This window comes from Erythranthe guttata, chromosome 8 (genome assembly GCF_056151865.1).
Source record: "Erythranthe guttata isolate IM_541 chromosome 8, IM_541, whole genome shotgun sequence".
Taxonomy (NCBI): Eukaryota; Viridiplantae; Streptophyta; class Magnoliopsida; order Lamiales; family Phrymaceae; genus Erythranthe; species Erythranthe guttata.
This window is the reverse complement of record NC_142540.1, coordinates 24,821,630-24,842,147: the sequence shown is the minus strand read 5'-3', so window position 1 is coordinate 24,842,147 and position 20,518 is coordinate 24,821,630. Positions and strand designations below refer to the sequence as shown.

At 33.2% G+C, this 20,518-nt stretch overlaps 3 protein-coding genes and 3 non-coding genes across 7 annotated transcripts; 2 read left to right on the top strand and 4 right to left on the bottom strand.

The window, feature by feature from the left end:
- Positions 1-1,809: 1,809 nt before the first annotated feature.
- On the bottom strand, positions 1,810-7,498 carry LOC105965187 (vacuolar fusion protein CCZ1 homolog B). Of its 2 annotated transcripts, XM_088822523.1 has the most exons (11): positions 7,152-7,443; positions 6,618-6,822; positions 5,895-5,988; positions 5,101-5,284; positions 4,971-5,009; positions 4,759-4,868; positions 4,084-4,179; positions 3,422-3,877; positions 3,182-3,337; positions 2,712-2,941; positions 1,810-2,256 (listed from the first exon to the last, which is right to left on the bottom strand). In XM_088822523.1, exons 2-11 carry the CDS (start codon positions 6,797-6,799, stop codon positions 2,226-2,228), a joined length of 1,578 nt encoding a protein of 525 aa, XP_088678649.1. In that variant the 5' UTR covers positions 6,800-6,822; positions 7,152-7,443; the 3' UTR covers positions 1,810-2,225. The 2 variants fall into 2 exon arrangements, with proteins under 2 accessions (XP_088678649.1, XP_088678650.1); XM_088822524.1 differs by lacking the exon at positions 4,971-5,009 and having other exon boundaries at positions 7,152-7,498.
- Positions 7,499-9,571: 2,073 nt separating this feature from the next.
- Positions 9,572-10,111, top strand: LOC105964963 (uncharacterized). The gene has a single exon (XM_012989470.2). It carries the CDS (start codon positions 9,572-9,574, stop codon positions 10,109-10,111), a length of 540 nt encoding a protein of 179 aa, XP_012844924.2.
- A 555-nt stretch (positions 10,112-10,666) lies between these two features.
- TRNAR-ACG (transfer RNA arginine (anticodon ACG)) lies at positions 10,667-10,739 on the bottom strand. Its single transcript has one exon. It is a non-coding gene; the product is annotated as a tRNA-Arg (tRNA).
- A 106-nt stretch (positions 10,740-10,845) lies between these two features.
- Positions 10,846-10,918, bottom strand: TRNAR-ACG (transfer RNA arginine (anticodon ACG)). Its single transcript has one exon. It is a non-coding gene; the product is annotated as a tRNA-Arg (tRNA).
- A 1,451-nt stretch (positions 10,919-12,369) lies between these two features.
- TRNAR-ACG (transfer RNA arginine (anticodon ACG)) lies at positions 12,370-12,442 on the bottom strand. Its single transcript has one exon. It is a non-coding gene; the product is annotated as a tRNA-Arg (tRNA).
- Positions 12,443-12,501: 59 nt separating this feature from the next.
- On the top strand, positions 12,502-16,075 carry LOC105965185 (TLD-domain containing nucleolar protein). The gene is made up of 8 exons (XM_012989709.2): positions 12,502-12,929; positions 13,545-14,062; positions 14,138-14,210; positions 14,287-14,367; positions 14,460-14,523; positions 15,364-15,451; positions 15,558-15,642; positions 15,752-16,075. The coding sequence occupies exons 1-8, from the start codon at positions 12,765-12,767 to the stop codon at positions 15,833-15,835; spliced, it is 1,158 nt and encodes a 385-aa protein (XP_012845163.2). The 5' UTR covers positions 12,502-12,764; the 3' UTR covers positions 15,836-16,075.
- Positions 16,076-20,518: the final 4,443 nt, after the last annotated feature.

Sequence of the window (20,518 nt, the reverse complement as noted above, 5' to 3'; positions counted from 1 at the left end):
TTCGACTTTCATGAACCTCGTTTGAGCTAGACATGATTGTTTATCAAACCAAAATTTAATACAACTTCCAAAGCTCGATAAAATTGCAAATATTTTGAACAATTGCGTGTTCGACTTGACTCGATTTATTTACACCTAGTATGCGGGTCTTAAACATAAATTTGGACCACATGAGTTAAGCACAACCCAATAAGACACTAGAGATGAATTAGGCTAACTTCATCTTATGACGTCACTAGATGACGTCCTCATTGCACCCAAACTATGGTTGTTGGTTGCTTCTCTTGTAAGGGAGGGTGTATTCGGGTAGTGATTTTATTTTTCCTTTCATAGTAATATATTTTTTTCTTATAATATTTAGGCTAAATTATGTCCCACCCCTCAGATCAGATTAAATTACAAAAAAACTATTCTCATTTAGGTAATTACAATCATCACTCAACTGTGAATCTTCTTGCACGTCACCCTTGTGTTGTCAAATTCGACATAATCTTCTAAATCGTGTGGAATGTTCTCTAGTTAGTACTCGTTTTGTGCAAAACATGCAGTTTTTGATGTACTAATATTTACAAGCCAAGAAACACATCTTATGATCATCTTATTTGAAAATGTGGGGCTCGGTTAGTGTAAAACGGGTACAAACTTGAGAACATTCTGCATAATCAAGAAGATTCCACTAAATTTAACACCGCAAAAATGGATGTGTAAAAAGATTCATAGTTGAGGGTTGATTGGAAATACCCAAACATAATAAAGTTTTCCGTAATTTAACATTACCTAATGAGGCGTTTACTGATTATTTAAGATTCTTGCAATAAAAGGACATAAGTGTTACTCTAACAACGTTTTGGCTTACAATTATATACATCTAGCACAAAAATAAATTATATAAATTATTTCTAAATAAGATATATATTAGGTGCAATAGTATAGTTTTTTCAATGCCCTTGTATATTTATCTTTGTTTACAAATACTTTTCTGTGTGGAGAAAGAGAATAGTAGCTTGGGGTGGGGGGGTAGTTGGGGTGTAGGGGTCCTCTTTCAAATTTCAGCCTTCCCACATGTTTAGTTTCAGAGACACGTTGTTCAACATCGTTTATGTGGGGACCCACCCCTACAAAATTAATATTTATTGACAAATTAATTTAAAATTCCAAAAGAAATTAAAGTATTTTATTTTTACTCTATTTATCCAAAATATTTATCTCTTTGAAATAATATTTATGGGTCAAATTATTTGTCATTTTAAAATTCCAATAATACGATAATTGTATTTTCTTCGGGGGCAATTTGATATACAATGAATTACCATAATTTTCTTTCAAGCAAGGACAAGCCACGTTTTACAATATTAATCATCGGACCAAAATGTCCCTAGCATTGTACGCTGCAAACCACCTTTTCACCTCCACCAATCGCGTCGATCAAAAGTACCGCCTCTCACAGCGTAGATGCATGTGTATAATATGCATGGATAAACCATTAATACTCATGTACGGTCGCATATAACACGATAAAATTTCATCGAATGTAGCATAGTATAAACCGTTAATATATTATGTTAGTCATCCACGTCACCATTGACACATCACAAACTTCCATATCAAAATATATATCCTACTTTTGAAAATCCAATTTTGATGAAAATAAATAAATAAATAAATTAAAAATCAGTTTTTTTCAATTGCTCTTCTCAACATCCCAAACATGACATAAAAATCCCCATGAAAGTGGGAAACATAATAATAACACAATAAATTTATTTGTTATATGTCCAAAATATTCATCTCCTACAAATGAACACTCCGTGTCAAAATCCTAGCCGTTCAATCAAAAGATAGATAACATCAATTAAGTACAAGTTACTCAGTCAAACTACTCGGTTTTGTAGATGCTACACCCGGTGAAATACACCGGGCGATCATGCACCATTGGTCTACACGTAATAACACACACACCCATGTGTATGTGTGCTTAGTGGGTAGTTATTTGTATAAATCGATGGTGCGAAATTGTCCGGTACTTTACACCAAGTGTAGCATCTCATAGACCGTCGTACTGGAAGGGGCATTATTTTTCTACATATACTTGTACATGAGTATACAATTTCTTTAGGCTTACCTCTGTTTTCTCGATACACCGTATATCATTTTCGAGCATGTCGATAAATAATAATGTATCTTATCTTATCTTGTCTCTTCACACTGCAGTTAAAACTGCTCGCCTAGTCCAGGGAAAACGAACCGTTGCAGTACCTGCAGAATTTTACGATAGTCAAGAAAGGATACAAGTGGAAAATACTTATGTAGACTTGATGCAAAGAATTTTCAAAGCTAATATCAAGGAACAATAAACCCATAAAAACTGGAATTTTATTTTTCTGCCATGTAATTCTTTTTATTGATTTTTTTCATTTGAAAATAGATTAAAATAGCAAATAAACAGGAAAAAAACATCAAAATACATTTAAAAAATCACGAAAATTATGCCACATATTTCATGTTGAAAACACAAGAACAACTGATATTCAATTTTATTTTCTGCTTTTTAATTATATTAATTAATACTTTAATTCAAAAAATATAATAAAATAGAAAAAATATCAAAATACATTTATAAAAAGAGGAAAAATACTCTTAATAATTCTTTTACGAAATAATAGTAATTATTTATAATAAAATGTAGGTTTGTTTTCTGAAACCAGATATACCTGTCACTGAACTTCTCAACAGCATCAGAGGCATAAAGAAGGGTTTCGTTGGCTTTCTCGAGAACCATATAAAGCTCCTTTCCTCTAGTAAGACGAGCAATAAGCCAAGCATTGTTTTTTGCTCTAATGCATAATTCTAGATCCTTCTCACTGCCTTCATTGTCCCATTTGGCTTTACTCTTTTCTTTGTCAATCTCCTCTCGAAGCTTACTCAACGCAACCAATGATTCCTAGAGAATATTCCATCGTGCAAAAAATACTATGATCATGATCAAGTGCAAACTTCCAAGACTAAATTTATTAAAGAAATCCAGAAGAAAAATGAAATTCCACTGTCGGGAAATAAAATTAGTATAATTAGAACATGGGGCAATATACGGAAGCATAATTAAGTAGTTACAAGTTAAAAAGTGGACCAAAATAAAATGTGAATCACTGTCGGGAAAGTTTACGGAAGGAACATGGCTAACCTTTGTTAGAGTCGTAACTTTTCCAGGTGGAGAAGCCCTGGATGTGCACCTATCACCATCCACCAGCAGATATCGATATCCACTCACATGATACGCATTCTCACCACCCCACCCTCTTGCTAGCTTCTCTTCAACTTTGAACATCTTCAATGATGCCTACAATGACGAGAAACACTATTTATTCTCATAGTGTGCCGAAAATTCAATTATTCTTGGAATATCAGCAGAATAAAAGCTCACATGTTCAAGAATTTGCTGCTTCACTGTAGCAACCCCTTGCTCACCATTGACAGATGAGACTGGAATTAGAATTATCACAGTGAGGCCCCGATGTTGATAAGCCAGTAGATACATCTTCTCTTCTGTTTGATGTAGCCAAATTGTTGGGCTTTTAGGCACTAAAGAATTAACTTCTACACCCCAAATATCCGTGACAAGAAACCCATCCTTCCCCTTGGACCACTTGGAATGCTGCAAAGGCCTCGCCAAAGGATGATTGTGATTCCTTAGTGGGGAAGTATCGTGAGAATTATGATATTGATCCCCAACAGAACCATAATTTGCAAGAACAGCTCCAGCAGAAGTATTACATGCAGTGTTTCCTTTACTTGAAGAGGACCACGACCTTGCTCCAGCAGATAGAGCAAGAGGGGTTAACCTTAGAATAGCATAGGTAAATAGGTTGACAGTGTCGATCTGGAAAAAAAAGAAACGGAAAGGATATAACAATATATCCAAAAAAGAAGATAGATGTTTTACATAGAATACAAGAAATCTATCCCCTCAAGCAAAAAAGATGCATCATAAGGGTGAAAATTTGAGCCCGTTTTCTTTTCTTTCTAGAACCACAGATGGGATAAAGAAGATGAGTATGACGATAAGCTAAAAAGATCAAACCATACAGGAGAAAGATTTGTGGAGACCAACAGATCCTGGAACATTGTCAGTGAGAAGCATTGCGTGTTCCCGGCACATGATTCTAACGCTCGAACAAGACACTGCACAGACCAAGTGTAAGGTGACAATTAATAAAAATATGCACTGATTATAGCATAAAACTAGAGAAACATTTAGCATTACTCATGCACATAGACATATTTGACCATCCTTGGTGCCTTATATTATACAGACCAAGTGAAACCCCTCAGCCCAAATGAAATAACAGCACACGGATTCAAAACATTAAGTAGCTAATTTTCACTGACACTAAAAGAGTTGCATTAAACTCCAAATCCTCTTCGATACATGCATATGTGTAACCTTATGTTTAAATATTGGAGCTCCATGTCAAATAGCAACACTAGATCGGAATCTTCAGAGACCAACAACCTTGGGTATAAGAACAAGGTAAAACTTTTTATCAAATTTTTTTTATCATATACTAATTTTGATGTGTATAACTTATAAAAAAAATTAATATGAAGACCTATATGCGTTATAATATATGTTGTGCATATAAGCGGAGAAACAGTAAACAAATAATACTGTGAATTCACTTATTATTCTTCTCTCACGGGTGAGAAGACACATAATTTGTCAAATTAAACACTACACAATACATTACCTAAGAAACTAACCTGCACTTCAATTGCAGCCTCTCGTCCCACAGTTAACATCTGCAGTGTTCCACGTTCTCTTAGAGAGTCACGAAAGTTTGGCAACTGAAATTTCTTCCCCATAGAAAAATCTGACCCAAAGAGAAAATGCAAGGTGTGAAAATGGCAACTTCAGATTACCCGAATGCAGAAATGAAATTGGAAGCATTTTGATACAGCAACTGCAGCATTACCCCAGCAGCAAAATTCCAATGTAGATCTCTTTTCAAATGCTGGCAATTAGTAACTTAAGTTGGAACAATAGCAATTATAACGAAACAAAATTTCTAGTGTATCTACACGGAGCTTAGAAAGACTACTCACCACTCAAAAAGTCCATCATAAAGTAATACAAATGGGTTCTGACAAGCCCTCCAGTAGAGTCTTTATCAACCAATGACCTAATAGATCCATGAAACATCACAAACAGAGAATGAGCTTCCTTTAGAACCCTTCGTAAAGCATCAGCTCGCCAAATTTCTTCGGACTCTTTGTCTTTCTCTACTACCTGCTCAGTGATGAGAAGATAATAAGAAAAATATGTCAGGAACTGCTAAAAATCAAAGGCAGCGCCGAGTACATGTTATATTAACTGCAAAAAGAACAAAAGTAAGAATGAATAACATATACAATGATAAAGCTTTTGTAGATAAAATTCTATGTCTCATGTACTCCCTTCTATCCCAGATTTGGGAGCCCTATATTATTTCGCGAAAATCTCCAAAAAAAGGCTGACTTAATAAAATGTCCTTTACCGGAAAGTACCTTCTCATTTGAAGCAATAATTTGAAATGACAACTATCGATTCAACTTTTGAGGACAGAATGTAAAAATAAACAGAAATTTCACTTTTTAATCTTATCTTATCATTACAGTATTAATATTTGTAGGATTTCATTGATATTAATCTACGCGCAAGCTAAGGTGAGCAAAATTTTCAAAGAAAATGTAAAGGCTGAATGGTCGAAAATAACTATTTGAAGAGCAACATATTGTGTAATGGGCGGAAGGGAAAACAATATAATTTCTTGATCTAACCAATCATTAGCCAAAACAGTACATGCTTCATAATTGAAAAGAAAAAAGGGATAGAGCTTCCTAAGAAACAGATATCGTACCATCACCATCCATATATCTGGCTCTGCCTCATAAAAAACATGAGAATGCATCTCAGCTTCAATGACCTCACAAGGAGCATCTGGAGAGAAAATCCTGCACGAAACTAATTTTAGGCACTTAATAAATCAATTAGCATAAAATAAAAGGAAGAATATTACTCCCCCCTCCCCTACCCCCTACCTCTTTTTTTCTAAAATTGGCCTACAACCCGACCCAGAAGAGAATAGAACTATTGATCTAATAGTACCCACCCCAATCCAATACCACTCAAGAAAGGCCTTAACTACCCTTATGCCAGTTCATATTAAAGATAAAAAAAAAAAAAAAAAAAAAAAAAAAAAAAAAAAACAAAAAACAAAAAACAAAAAAAAAAAAGGAATCAGCTTTTGAATGGGACAGAACTTTCTGATTGCCATTAAAACATAATCAGAATTCCTCCATACTTGGTATAAACTATTTATTCATTTAAGGAAAAGAAGTAAAAAAGCGAAAAATGTTGCATATTGTTAGCAAACTAAGATAATCAAGTCACGTGTTCTTAAATACAATCGCCTTTGGACTCCAATATAAAGTATTTCACAATGCCAGTTATCACAGAACTTTCCCTTCAAAAATGTATAGCTTGAAATCATGCTCATATATTACACAAGCAAATTTACAGACCACTTTAAATAAATATATTCACATCTACAGCGGTTAAAGTGAGGTGAAAAATAGTTAACCTTGTGAAAGTGATGAGTCCTTCACTGAGGCCAATAACCGAGAGCTGTGTCGGAAGGGGCAAATCAGCAGGATTGAAGAAGAGAATCTTGTCCAACTCCTGCCCTTCAGTTTGGCCCCTTCTTAAATCGAATACACATAATTTCATTGCGTCACTTCCATCATTCCCAGATGTCAGCCCCATTCAAAATTTCTTGCAATATTAACCTAACAGACGAAACACATATCAGCATACATATAGAAGAAGTAACTAGTAATGTAAAAGCTAATCAACATGGTTTTACCCAGTAAGGCCAATAAAACAACGTCCTTTTCTTTGTTCAATTAATGCCATTTAATTCAATAATTAAATATAATAGGATATTTATGATTTCAATTACTTCAGAATCTGACCTAATTATTAAGAATCCCAAAAAAAAAAAAAACTGAGTAGCAGCTAATCAAATCATAGTATGAAATTACTTCAGAAAAAAAAGTTGTGACTACCAATGCAATAACCTGTCAGAAAACAAATACGAACATAAAAAAACAATTACCAAATCGATCAGGATTCGAAGCGGTGCGGATCCTCTGACGGCCGAGTGACGACGAAATTAACGGTGGAGAGACTGCCGTCAGCTGACACGAATCGGGTTGTTGTTATCTCCGGACTACGCAAGTTGCCACATCCCATGAAGATTTGAAGCAATTTCAGTTCGGATTCAATGGGAATGGAGGGAGATTGGGGGAAGAATCAGATGAAAATTGGGGAAATTGAAGATGATTGAAGGAGACGACGTCGTTTCACCTGAATTGACTCGGGTCGGGTTCGTTGATGGAAAGCCCAACAAGTGAAGATGGATCCGGACTTCTAAGTGTTGGGCTAGCTTTTTAATTTACATTTATGAGATTTAATTAATTTTAAGTAATTTTTCAATTAAAGTACAGATGTCATGTTATTAGTGATACCTCATAAAACGATATTTCATTCTAGTTTTGCCAAAAAAAAAAAAGTTTAAACTTCCCTTTCTTACATTGTACTTTGGCTCGATTCATTTTACCTCTTCTAGTACCGATTGTATCGAATTGTCACCCTGCACTTGTAAAATTGTCTCAATGTGGCCATCGTTGTTAGTTGTCAGACATTTGACATTAACACCATTTGATCTAAGCTCTGAAATTATAAAAACGCCACATCTCCCAGTTTAAATAACAAAAAAAAAACAAAAAAAACAAAAGAACTAAAAGGGAAATTTAAAAATTCAAGACAACGAGAAAACATAGTCCACGACGCCAGTCACAATTTTTTTTTTTTATTTTTTATAATATTTAAACTGGGATGGGTGGCTTTTTCGTAATTTTCAGACTTAGATCAGAAGGTGACAAGTTCAAATGTCTGGAAACTAACACCGAGTGCCACATTGAGACAATTTTTTAAGTACATCGAGGCAAATAGATGCAATCGAGAGTATAAGGAGGTAAAATGATATCGAGTCAAAGTACAAGGAGGGAAGTGGAATTTACCCAAAAAAAAATCCCTAAACCTTTTTTTTTTTTTTTTTGGAGTTTGCCTTTGAACCCCAAAAATTTAAGTTTGACATGTAAGAGTATCCTCAATTAGTCACTTTTAGACAATCATTGGTGCCGTTAAATTTTTATGTTATCTTTTGTTTAAAGTTTCTAATATATATTCGATTGTCCGAGTGATGGAATCCTGACTTCGCTATTGCCGTATATGTATGATAGCTAGATTCTAGATGAAGAAGCAAAATGAAGCCAATTAAAGTGGTCTAACTCAACACTTGCCCTAAGGGTCGTTTTAAGTTTTAACTTAGGGGTGTAAACGAGCCGAGCCGACTCGTGAGCTCGAAGAGCCGGCTCGTAAAAAGCTCGAACTCGGACTCGAGATTTTCGAGCTCGAGCTCGAGCTCGCGAGCTCGAGCTTTCTGACGAGCCGAGCTCGAGCCGGTTTTCAGTTGTTCATGAGCTCGCGAGCCGGATTTATTATTATTTTTTTATTTTTATTTTTATTTTTTATATATTATTTTTATTTAAATAATGTATAATAATGTAAAATATTATAGAAATAAATACAAATATTAAAAATATATATAATTACAATTTTGTTTTTATTTTTTATTTTTTTAAATAATTTTTAATAATAAAATAATAATTAAAAAAATATTTAAAAAAAAAAAAAAAAAAAAAGACAATGGGCTCGAGCTCGAGCTCGACAAAATTGACACGAGCTCGAGCTCGAGCCAAAAACAGAGGAGCTCGCGAGCTCGAGCTCGAGCTCGACAAAATAAACTCGAGCTCGAGCTCGAGCCAGCCAAAAGAGGCGAGCTCGGCTCGAGCTCGACTCGTTTACACCCCTATTTTAACTAGATGATCATTGTGAACCCTTCAACAAGCCCAAGCGTTTATTTATATATGTTCATAAATATATATGTGCACTTATATAAAGTCGACATAAATATTTTATTAATATATATGGATAATTAGATGTCACACTTGATTATTTATACGAGATGTATTTCAATAGTAGATCTACTCATAATCACACTCATGTCCATGCATATGTGTGTTTAGTGGATAGTTATATAATGAGATCTACAGTTAAAATACACTTAGATGGTGTTTGCAAAAGCTTATTTAAAAGCACAAGTTATTGATTGTAAGTTAAGTTAATATTAAGTAGTTAATTTTAAAAGTTGGAGGTATTTGCAAAAAAATCTGAAAAATCAATTTAAATAGAAAAGGCATGTACATAAATGTTTTTAAAATTATAGGTTAAAACAACTTATTTTAAGAGAAGCAAAAGAAAAATCAGTTTTACAAACACCTAAAAAGATATTATGTGAGAAAAAAAAACTTATAATCTATTTTTCAAAAGCTTTTGCAAAAACCACCTTAGTATAAATAACTAGGTGAACTGAGAATAATAAAAGCAAAGAATATTGATAAAAAATCAGCAATGCTATTTGTGAGATGCTATCTCCCTGCAGGAAACACCACAACATCATCAGTAATACTCGACAGCAGAGAATCAATAATGACGTCATCATCGCCGATGCCGATGTCAGATACAACGACGACCGTCGATTGGAACCAGACAATTTCTCTGGACTGTTCAGGCAGCAAAGAATCCATCGAACGGCTCCGACAAGAAACCCTAGTCCTCGAGCTCCGACGGAGGAGCGCCGCACCGTTCGTCGGCAGATTACGAGGATCGAAACTCGTTGGAAAAGCTGAGGTCCCGTGGAGAACCTTATTGCCGGACTCGACGGAAAGTATCGAGATTGAGAAATGGATTCCGATGTTACCGGAAAACGGGGGTGTTAACGTTGTTAATTATCGTGATAAGTTGCCGGCGGTGCAAATGGCTATGAAAATTAGTCGAAGAACTGAGGGAAAGAAAATTAGCGGCGCGTGTGGTTGCGTGGATGGTGGCTATAGTAACTCTTGTGTAGATTATGAGTTTTTCGCCATTGAAGCTGCTTTAGAAGCTCTGTAAATTACAACAATTTACATATATACATATATTAAAACTAAAATAATTATATATTCTTGTTTTTAATTAGTTTTTTATGTAAAAATACAATATAATAATTTCTTAGTATGCCAACTAATTATAATAATTACTAATTAGTTAAAATTAGTTACGATTAATTATTTTGAATGTGGCAAGATGCTTACGAAATTTGTTAAACCAAACTTCCAATTGAGTACAATTGCCCTACCAAACTTAGGTCTAATAATACATATATTATTCAGATTGAGTATTTGATTTTATATATACAAATTAAAACTTGGATTTTAATGCTTAATTATTCGGTGGATTTTCTTTGAATCGGTGTATGGAAAGTGGAAACTACCCCGAAAATCAAACTCGATTGTAGCTTTCGATTATAACTTACTTGCATATGCGCGAGAGTGTTTGGAATTATTGAACCCGAATTATCGAACCTAACTCAAATGAAAAAAAAAATTGCAAGGGGAATATTTTGCAAATGAAAGTTCATTAATTATCACAAAACAAATAAGCAGCTATTTAACAGAAATATTAATTCGACTCTGCTGGGGATCGAACCCAGAGTCTCTGGTTTCGTAGACCAGCGCCTTATCCATTGGGCCACAGAGTCCTTGTTGATTTCAATTAATTTATTTCATTACATATAGCCTAAATGTTTTTAAAGTTAATTTAACAATCAAATAGTATTAACACAGATAGAAATATATTATTAAAAACGACTCTGCTGGGGATCGAACCCAGAATCTCTGGTTTCGTAGACCAGCGCCTTATCCATTGGGCCACAGAGTCCTTGTTGACCATGATTAATTGGTCTGGCTAAATTAACTGTTTTAGATAGATTATAATAATAGAAATAGCAAAGTTCACTTTGCACCCCTAAATTATGGGCTGTGTTGCAAACACACCCCTCAATTACGAAACTTACAAAATACCTCCTCATATTTGTATTCCATTTTAATATGCTGATATCACCTACTGATTTTCTTGTTGTGTTTTTTTTTGGACATTTTTACCCCTATTGTGTAAAGGTTCGAAGCTTATATTGCCTTAATTTTTACCTTTATTTTTCGTCATTTTTTTATTTGAAATTAGTTCATTTTTGCTCCTTTTTTATTTTTTTATTTTTTTTTTAATTCTTAACTTCACTATAATGTCGAGCTCTAATTTTTATAATGAGTTCAATTTTATAAGGCAATCATAACCACACTACATTAGCAATTGAATACGTAGGCAATGTTTGGTTTAGTTTTCGTTTCACTTTTATTCTTTCCCGAAAATGAATTCGTGTTTGTTTAGCTTTTAAAAAAAAATAAAAAAAATTCCCACAACAACTTCTAAAACTTCCCTCTCCTCCAAATATGATTTGACTGCTGCAAAAAAACGATTTGTCTGCAGTGAAAAAATGTATTCATTAAAAAATAAACAAACATCACTTTATTATCAAATTCTTCTTCTAAATTATATTTTTGTCAAATAACTTTAAACATGATTGACTGCTACTATGCATTTTGTCTAATCTCAAATTATGAACAAACATACTTTCATTCTCAAATTATTTTCTCATAATATATATATTTCCCCAAAATAAAATGAAAAGAACTCCCAAAATCATTCCAAACATTACCAATTTCTTTAATTAAACCAATTATCTCAAAATAGGAGATTAAATCAGGGTAAACATCTCACTAATATAAGTCAAACCCCCAATATACTCAAACTCCGTAAACATGTATCCATAATCATATTAATTACAAAAAATGATATACCATTATAATCTAAAAAAATATGCTCAACTTAGTAAAATATTAAAATAAGCTAAACAATTGCTTAAATAGTCATTCAAGTACTCCTTGCAAGATAAATTGTGTTGTAAAAATGAAGGGAATAGTGACTTTAATTTGTATTTTCTATTTTGGCTAAAACACTTTTTAAGTACTAAAATTCACATATATTACAAAACTAACGTCTTTACATTTTTAAAAGTTTGACGAAAAAATATAGGGAGTATTTGGTGCGTTTCATAATTGAGGAATGTGTATGCGACACAACATATACTTCAGGGATGCAAAGTGAACTTTGCCTCAATAAAGATGTAAAATAATAATGCAATAAAATTGAAAGCGTCTAAAAAGTATTTGGTATGTTAAAAAAATATTTGGTACATTTCATAATTGAGGATGTAATTTAGGGGTCAAATGGACTTTTCCCCTAAAATAATGTAAAAGCAATAAAATTGAAAACGACTCTGCTGGGGATCGAACCCAGAATCTCTGGTTTCGTAGACCAGCGCCTTATCCATTGGGCCACAGAGTCTTTGCTGGTATATAAAGTAAAATTAAGTGAACATTAATGAAATGAAGAAATGAATATTTGACAAATTCTAGTCATTAAAAGCCAGAAGGAAAAAATAAAGAAATAAAGAAACACAGTGGAAGAAGGTCGCTTTGATTATACTTTTCCTTCTATCCAATCCCCTCACCCACCATCGTTTGTTATCATCTCCAAGCAAAAAATAAAAACAAAAATTAATGTCTGCAAAAATCTGCATGCAGCATCATATTCCAAAATCATAGTGGGAACCTTATCATCACCATAAAAAAATAAATTAAAAAAAAAAAGAAGTAGCAGAGAGAATATGGGGAGAGAGAAAGAGCAGAACCAAGAACAAAAGCAGCAGCAGCAGCCAAAATCATCGTTTAGAAGCAAAGCAGCGCATCTTGTATCTGATATAACCACTGTTTTACTCAACCCCATCTCTGATAAACCCTCAAGAACTCCTCCACCACCACCATCTTCTCATGTAATTATTTCTCTTTCTACTTTTAAACTGTGTTTTTTTAATTTTTATTTTTGGTGGGCTGTGGTTTGAATTAATTTTTTTGTGTGATTTAGCTGCCAAAATCCAATTTCTGCCTAATTCTTGGCGACCCAATTGGGAATTGTAGGCTGTTTGGTCAGAATTTTAGGGTTTGGTTTTATTTAGGTCTAAATGCAGTTCCCAGTTCTGATTCTTGAAAATGAGTCTAGGGTTTCGATATGATTTTTCGTATATGTAATTGGTTGTGTATACTGTACAGTAGAGCTGAAACCGAAACCCAATTTTTGGATATGATTATTTTATTTTTTGATTTTAGTGGAAAGAAACAAATGCTGAGCTAGCTCGATTCTTGAAGTCGAGTTCCGCTGTTGAAATTTTGTCGACTGGTGTTACTTCATTAGGAATATGTTTAACCGGTATCCAATAGTTTATAGAGACGAAAAGAAACATCGTATAACTTGAATTTAATTATGGTGTCGACTAAGCACAACATTCTTCTTCAAATTCGCCACCCGCTCCTTTTCGTTTTTTCACCACATTTGATCTCTAATCTTATTCTCGGATTTTTTTTAATTGCGATTGTGTTTATTTTGGTAGGATGAATTGAATAACTCCGAAGACAGCCATTCGGATGCAGAGGAGGATCGAAAGGACGATGTCGAAGGTCCCGATACATCTTCTTTTACCGCGTTTCTGTATTCACTCTTAGCTTCGGAATCGCATCGCAACCCTAATATAGATCGAAGAACCGATTCCCGCGAAGATGAGTTCAAGACATCATCGACAGCTACTAAAGAAGACGAAAAAAAGAAAAGTTTAATGTCGAGGGGTAAACAGTCCATCCGTAAAGCATTCAATCAAGCTGCTAAAATCGGGGGTCTTCGGAACCAAGCCCCCAACAGAGGTGGTTCCGATATGCCAGCTGGCAACGGAAGTGGGGACCATGGAATTGCCATGATAACTTTGAACGAGTCACTGTCCTCCTCACAGAATCTTTTGTTACATCTTCCGGAAACTTCTGAGCCGTCTTTGCTTTTGTCTGAAAAGACTCGGAGTTTTCTTTACGCTGCGCTCCCTGTGGTTGTTCAGGGTCGAAAATGGGTTCTATTATATAGGTTCGAATTTTAGAAAGCCTTGATTAATTCATTCGACGAATCAATTAATTATTTTTTTTTTTTAATATCTTTTAGTACTTGGAGGCACGGTATTTCGCTTTCAACTTTATACCGAAGAAGTCTGATTTGGCCTGGCCTCAGTCTGCTGGTAATCTCGTGTTTAAATATAGAAAAATGTTCGTTAATCGGGTCAATAATTTAAATATTTATTTTATCGTTCTTAGGTTGTCGGGGATCGTAATGGCGCAGTATTTGGCGGCTTGGTCGAAGCACCGTTGAGACCGACGAATAAGAGAAGGTATCAGGTAATATTTGATAACTAAATTTTCGACTCTATGCTTTAATAAAATTATTCGATTCCTCGAAAATATAATATTAAAAAGTATAATTATTACAGGGAACTAATGATTCATTTGTCTTCACTGATACCTCTACACAACCTCAATTATTCCGTCCTACAGGTATACATGTTCTTTCTTGATTCTTTCGCCGGTTATGTTTAAGGATAATCTTTTATTAATTGAAAATTATTAAGTTAAGAGTCGAAATCTTTCTTTCTTGGTTGGATTAAGTTAAAAGACCTTTTTTTTTCGTTCGAAAAAATTGACCCGGCTATTTACTTTTAGGATTGATTACGGCCACCCCTGAGGTAAGTCAAATTACGGAAAAAAACCCCTCATGTGTGGGTAATTACAACCACCCCTTCTTACACGTCTACCCTTGTGGTATCTAATTTAGTGGAATCTTTTAGATTATGTGGAATATTCTCCAGTTTGTACCCGTTTTACTCCATTTGAGATCCACATTTTAAAATCCATTTGAGATCCACATTTTAAAACAAGATGTTAGATGATCATAAGATGTGTCCCTTGGCTTGTAAATATCATATTGTGGTGCATCAGAAACTGCATTTTTACACAAAACGAGTACAAACTAAAGAACATTCCACATAATCTATAAGATTTTCTTGAATTTGAAGCCATAAGGGTGGACGTGTAAGAAGATTCATAGTTGAGGGAGTGGTTGTAATTACCCAAAATGTGGGGTTTTTTCGTAATTTGAACTTACTTCAGGGGTGGCCGATTTAACCTTACTTTTATGCCTATTTAGTGGGTTGTGTTTCCCTCTTAATTAGTCACTAAGACCCGTGATTTACTCGGTTTGATTTTATCCCTCGAGAAATGGTTTATTGACCTGAAATTATCTAGGGTCCTAATTTTTTTTTTCCGCATTTATATTGCTTCAATAAAATGCATAATCATATTATTCGGTTATGTGCCGACTTCTAACCGCCAAAACAGGCGTGAATCGCTATTACACTTTGTGCTCAACGGAGTATTTGGCCATGGGTGGGGGTAGTCATTTTGCACTCTATTTGGACGGAGATTTGTAAGATTTTCAATTGCATTAGTTTTTAATTTCTAAAATAATTTTTTTTTCTCTAAATTTATCGAGCTCTAATTATATCACTTATGGAAATTGTATTAAAATTTAGATTGAGTGGATCAAGTTCGTCTTCAGAAACCTACGATAACCCTTGTTTGGCACACTCCGAAGATTTCGAGGTGAAGGAAGTTGAGGTATTCAAATATCCTTTATTTAAATATTTACAAATTATTTAATTTTTATGATCTATATTTACAACTTTTAATACGATTTTGTGCTATATATTGTTTTTATTTTGTGTAGCTATGGGGTTTTGTATACGGTTCCAAGTACGAAGAAACGATTGCCTTGTCACGAACAGAAGTACCGGGCATTTGCCACTGGTAGAGATAACGTTTGATCACTTCATGAACTAACTGAAAAACGATGAAACAGCTGTATATATACATATATATATTGATTGTAAACTTCTGTGAAGACTTTATCGAGAGATGTGTTTTATTTTTGTCTCTTGTATATAAAAACCGTTGGGGTTTTGGCTGTTAGAGTGATGCTATTATTCTCTAGCCGTGCTTTTTAATCGACGGTACTTTGTTCGTGTTGCAAGAATTTCGATACTTAGTGCAAGAACTGTGTTATTTTTTTCGTGCAAGATTGCGTGCCTTTCGAAGCTTTGGATAGTTAGTTTTACAAGTGAATTATAAACCAATGGACTATAGTAAAAATGAATTATATAGATGAAAGATTATAATGAGATAATTAAGACTTGAATAATTAAAGTGGAACTAAATAAATACAATAAATAAGTAAAATTATGAGGCTAACACAAGCTTAGTGAAAACCCAAATTTGAAATTTACTATAACTTATCGTACCGATCAACACGATTATACAGTCAACTTTCTTTAAAAGTGATAACCATTATCATGAGTACGGGCGTAAATGAATCGAGTTGCCCTAATGCATGTTTGTTGAAGCTTGGTTTGAGTTTTCATCGACTTTTGAAAGTTACGTTTGAGCTAGGTTTGATAAGCAATCGAGTTGAGCTGTATCGAGCATAACACAAATCGAGCTTAATTAACTTGGATCTTTTGTACATATTTTTATCATTTTTTCTAGTCGAGTCGAGTTCCGTGGCTTTTTGAATAATAGTTTAGTTGGATTTTCAATCCTAGCCACGAGCCGCTATTTTGGGGCATGCTTTGCACATTTTCTTTAGATTTAGTGATTTTATTTAGAGCCCGTTTGGCTAAGCTTATTTAAAACATCTTATAATCTCCTACATCTGATAAGATGTTTTAGGAGCTGATAAGCTGTTAGATCTTATTTTAAAAATTATTTTTTAAGGTGTTTGGATATGTAGCTTATAAGTTACTTTTTGTTTTTATAAGTTGTTCAGGTGTTTGGAAATAAAAGGTCTGTTTATTACTATAATGACAAAAAAGTACATGACGCCAGTATAATTATTAAACTTATTTGACTCAAATATTTTTGTTCCTAAAATATTATTATAATATTTACAAATTATTTTTTCAAATAATAATAATAATAATATAAAATTATATAATAATATAAAATAAAAGTTGTGAAAGAAATATAATTTTTTTATAGATGAAAGAAATATAATTTAATATGGAGATAATAAGAATATTCGTGTATTTTTATATACATATAAAATATAAATAGAGAATAATTTATTTTACAATTATTATGATAATTACGATAGTTATATTTAACTAATTATTAATCTTGATTACAAGAATACGTTGTTGTGTTAAAATATAAATATTATTAATATTCATGTAATATAATAAAGTATGTGAGGGTAATTTTGTATTTTAAGTGTTTTAGTAAAGAAGCAAATAAGATCTTAAAGAAAAAAGGTGGGGTATAGGTACTTTTTTAAAAACATCTTATAAGCTCCCTAACAGCTTATTTTTGGAAAAAATAAGATCTTTTGCAATTTTTTTACCAAACACCTTTTAACAACTTATAAGCTCCTAAACATCTTATAAGATGTTATTAGGAGCTTATAAGCTTAGCCAAACATGCTCTTAATCCATCGACTTAAGTGGTGTTTGTAAAAGCTTTTTGAAAGTGATTATGATTTTTTTGTTTTTTTTCCTCATAATCTGTTTTTAGGTGTTTGTAAAATTAATTTTTGATTTTGCTTCTCTTAAAATAAGCTGCTTTAAGCTATTTTTTTAAAAGCATCCTTGTACCTGCTTTTTCTATTTAAGTTCAATTTCTAGAATATTTGCAAACACCCCTAACTTTTATAAATAATTACTTAAAACCAACTTAACTCATAATCACTAACTTCTACTTATAAATAAAGAGTAAACTGGAAATACTACCCCTGTGTTATCTCAAAATAGCGAAAACCCCCCTGTGATAAATAAACTAGCAAAAACCCCCCTGTGAAATTTAGTCAAAGGCAGAATCCCCCCTAGCTGATTTTTTAGACTTGAAATGACAAAATTGTCCCTCAAAATGTATTTATATATATACATATTATATGTATATTTATTCTTTTTAATTTGTTTGTTTAGAAATTAAAAAAAATAGTAAACAACTAAATTGATTATTTTTTAAATAAAATAATTAAAATATTTATAAAATATAAGAATTTATTAATTGCAAGACTCCAGGGGTATTTGTGTCTTTTTAAATCAAGTCAACCCTCAAATAGTTCCATAAGGGGGTTTTTGCTATTTAAATAATTTCACAGGGGAGGTTTTTGCTAGTTTATTTATCACAGGGAGTTTTTTGCTATTTCGAAATTACACAGGGGTAGTTTTTGCAGTTTACTCTATAAATAAACATTTGCAAACCACCTTAGCCTAAGAAGATGAGCGCAAGAAGGCACACTTATACATAAAAAAATGTAGAAAATATGGACTACTTCATATGTAGGGCTTATTAGAAGTTTATCATGTTGTAAATGTTTTGTAGATTTTTTCTCAGAGTACTTTAGAAAATTCTTACCAATCATAGGTTAGGTTGAAGATGATCACCATCGTTTATTGGAAAAGTGGAGTACTATAAATTGAGACTTAGAGTTAGTTTGTAAACTATGAAACAATCAATTAAACATAATACACCCATGTTGCACAACATTCTCGTTTTGTTATCCTTTTTTATTTTTTCCATCACTTATAACAAACTACACTATGATTGTTGTTGACGGAACAAGTCTACGACAAGTAGCATTAATGTTCGGTTCAACCACTCTGTTGTAAAGCTCAAGTGAAATATTCAATGAAGACACCCCACAAATAGCGATAGTGGTACAAGTTAATCCTCCGTGAAAAAAACCATCTCTAAAAATATTATAAACTAATTCCAAGATGGCATAAATAAATGAGATTACAAAAAAAACAAAAACTAACACTTATATAAAATTAAAATACTCAATGAAAAAAAAGAATATTCATTAATTTTTATTTTGAAAACTAATAAAAGCATAGGTAATTTTATCATTAATAATAAAAGTAAGTCAATTCAAAATTAATTGACATTTAGGCATAAAACATAATTCCGCAATAAATGGGGTGCAAAAATTCCAAATTCACAGTTAATCAAATATTGACTCTATGCCGAACCATTTTGAATCGATAGATGAAACTGAAAATAAAACCCGAACTGATACCGAAATCGTTAACCGAAAACCAAAAAATCAATTAGCATCAAATCGAACAAAACCCGACATGTTTAGTTTCCAAAATATGAAAAAACCTATAATATCGTTATGTGTTTGGTTTTCTGCAAAAAAAGAGTCGTACCGACCCGTGCACACCCTTAATCAACGGGCCGGGCTAGGTCGGTCAACGAACTAATCTCGGCCCGACCCGTTCCATGGGGCATGTTAGGTATTAATTATCATTATTTTCGGGATTTACTTTTTGGGTTCCTAAAATTGCTATTTGCAACTCATACATATATTTTTTTCTCTCTATAAAAAATCACTCTCGTCACTAATTTGGCCTAAAATCATTTTTGTTGAAGTGATATACGAACACAAATGAGCTCATCGGATGAAGATCGTGATGCACATCACAACGAGGTAAAAATTTCGTCATTTTGTTCGAAAAATCTGGACAGAAAGGGCAAAAACCCAACCCGGGCGCCCGAAGCTATTTTACACGCCCAAGTTGGGCGTGTAAACCATCAATCCACGCCCAAACCGGGCGTGCAAAACAGCCGGCGCCCGGCTTGGGCGTCCGGCCCCCCTCCCCCGGTTTTTTTGCTTTTTATTTTGTTATTAATTTTTTTACGCTTTTTTCAGGGAAACCAACACAATGCGAGGTAGACGTCAAGCGTGGGATATTCTAAATAATGTTTGATTTAGTTTAGTTTTATCGGATTTAATGTATTATAGTATTTTATTATGTCAAATTTAGTACTTTATTATGTCGAACTTAATACTTTATTATGTCCAACTTAGTATTTTATTATGTCGAACTTAATATTTTATTATGTCGAACTTAATATTTTTATTGTATTGACAGATCCAAATAAAACAAAAGACCAACAATCCTTAATCAAGAAAACAGAATAAAAAAGAAAACCAATAATCCAACATCAACAAGTGTTCGTGGTTGTTTAAAAATCATCGTCTGTTCACCACATCGTGTAGAACTAGTAACCTTTCGGTTATGTTTGGGACGAATCATAGGCCCCTTCGCTTTTCCATTTTCAGTTTTTTAATCCCATTAGACATCATGCAAATATAATAGATATTTAAATAAGTAAAATTGAAATTATATAAAAAAATATTGAAATAAGTAAAATTGAAATTATAAAAAAAAATATATTGGAATAAGTAAAATTGGAATTATAAAAAAAATATTGAAATAAGTAAAATTGAAAAAAAAAAAACATTGCTGAACGCCCACACCGGGCGCCCATTCTCGGACGGACGCCCAAACCGGGCGTCCATACTGTAACCGAAGTCCAAACCGGGCGTGAAAAATGCTGGTGAACGCCCGGTTTGGCGTTCATTGTGCGCAATTTTCCCCCAAAAACAGCCCTAAAATTCGATTTTTAGGGCTGTTTAACGTGCAATTAC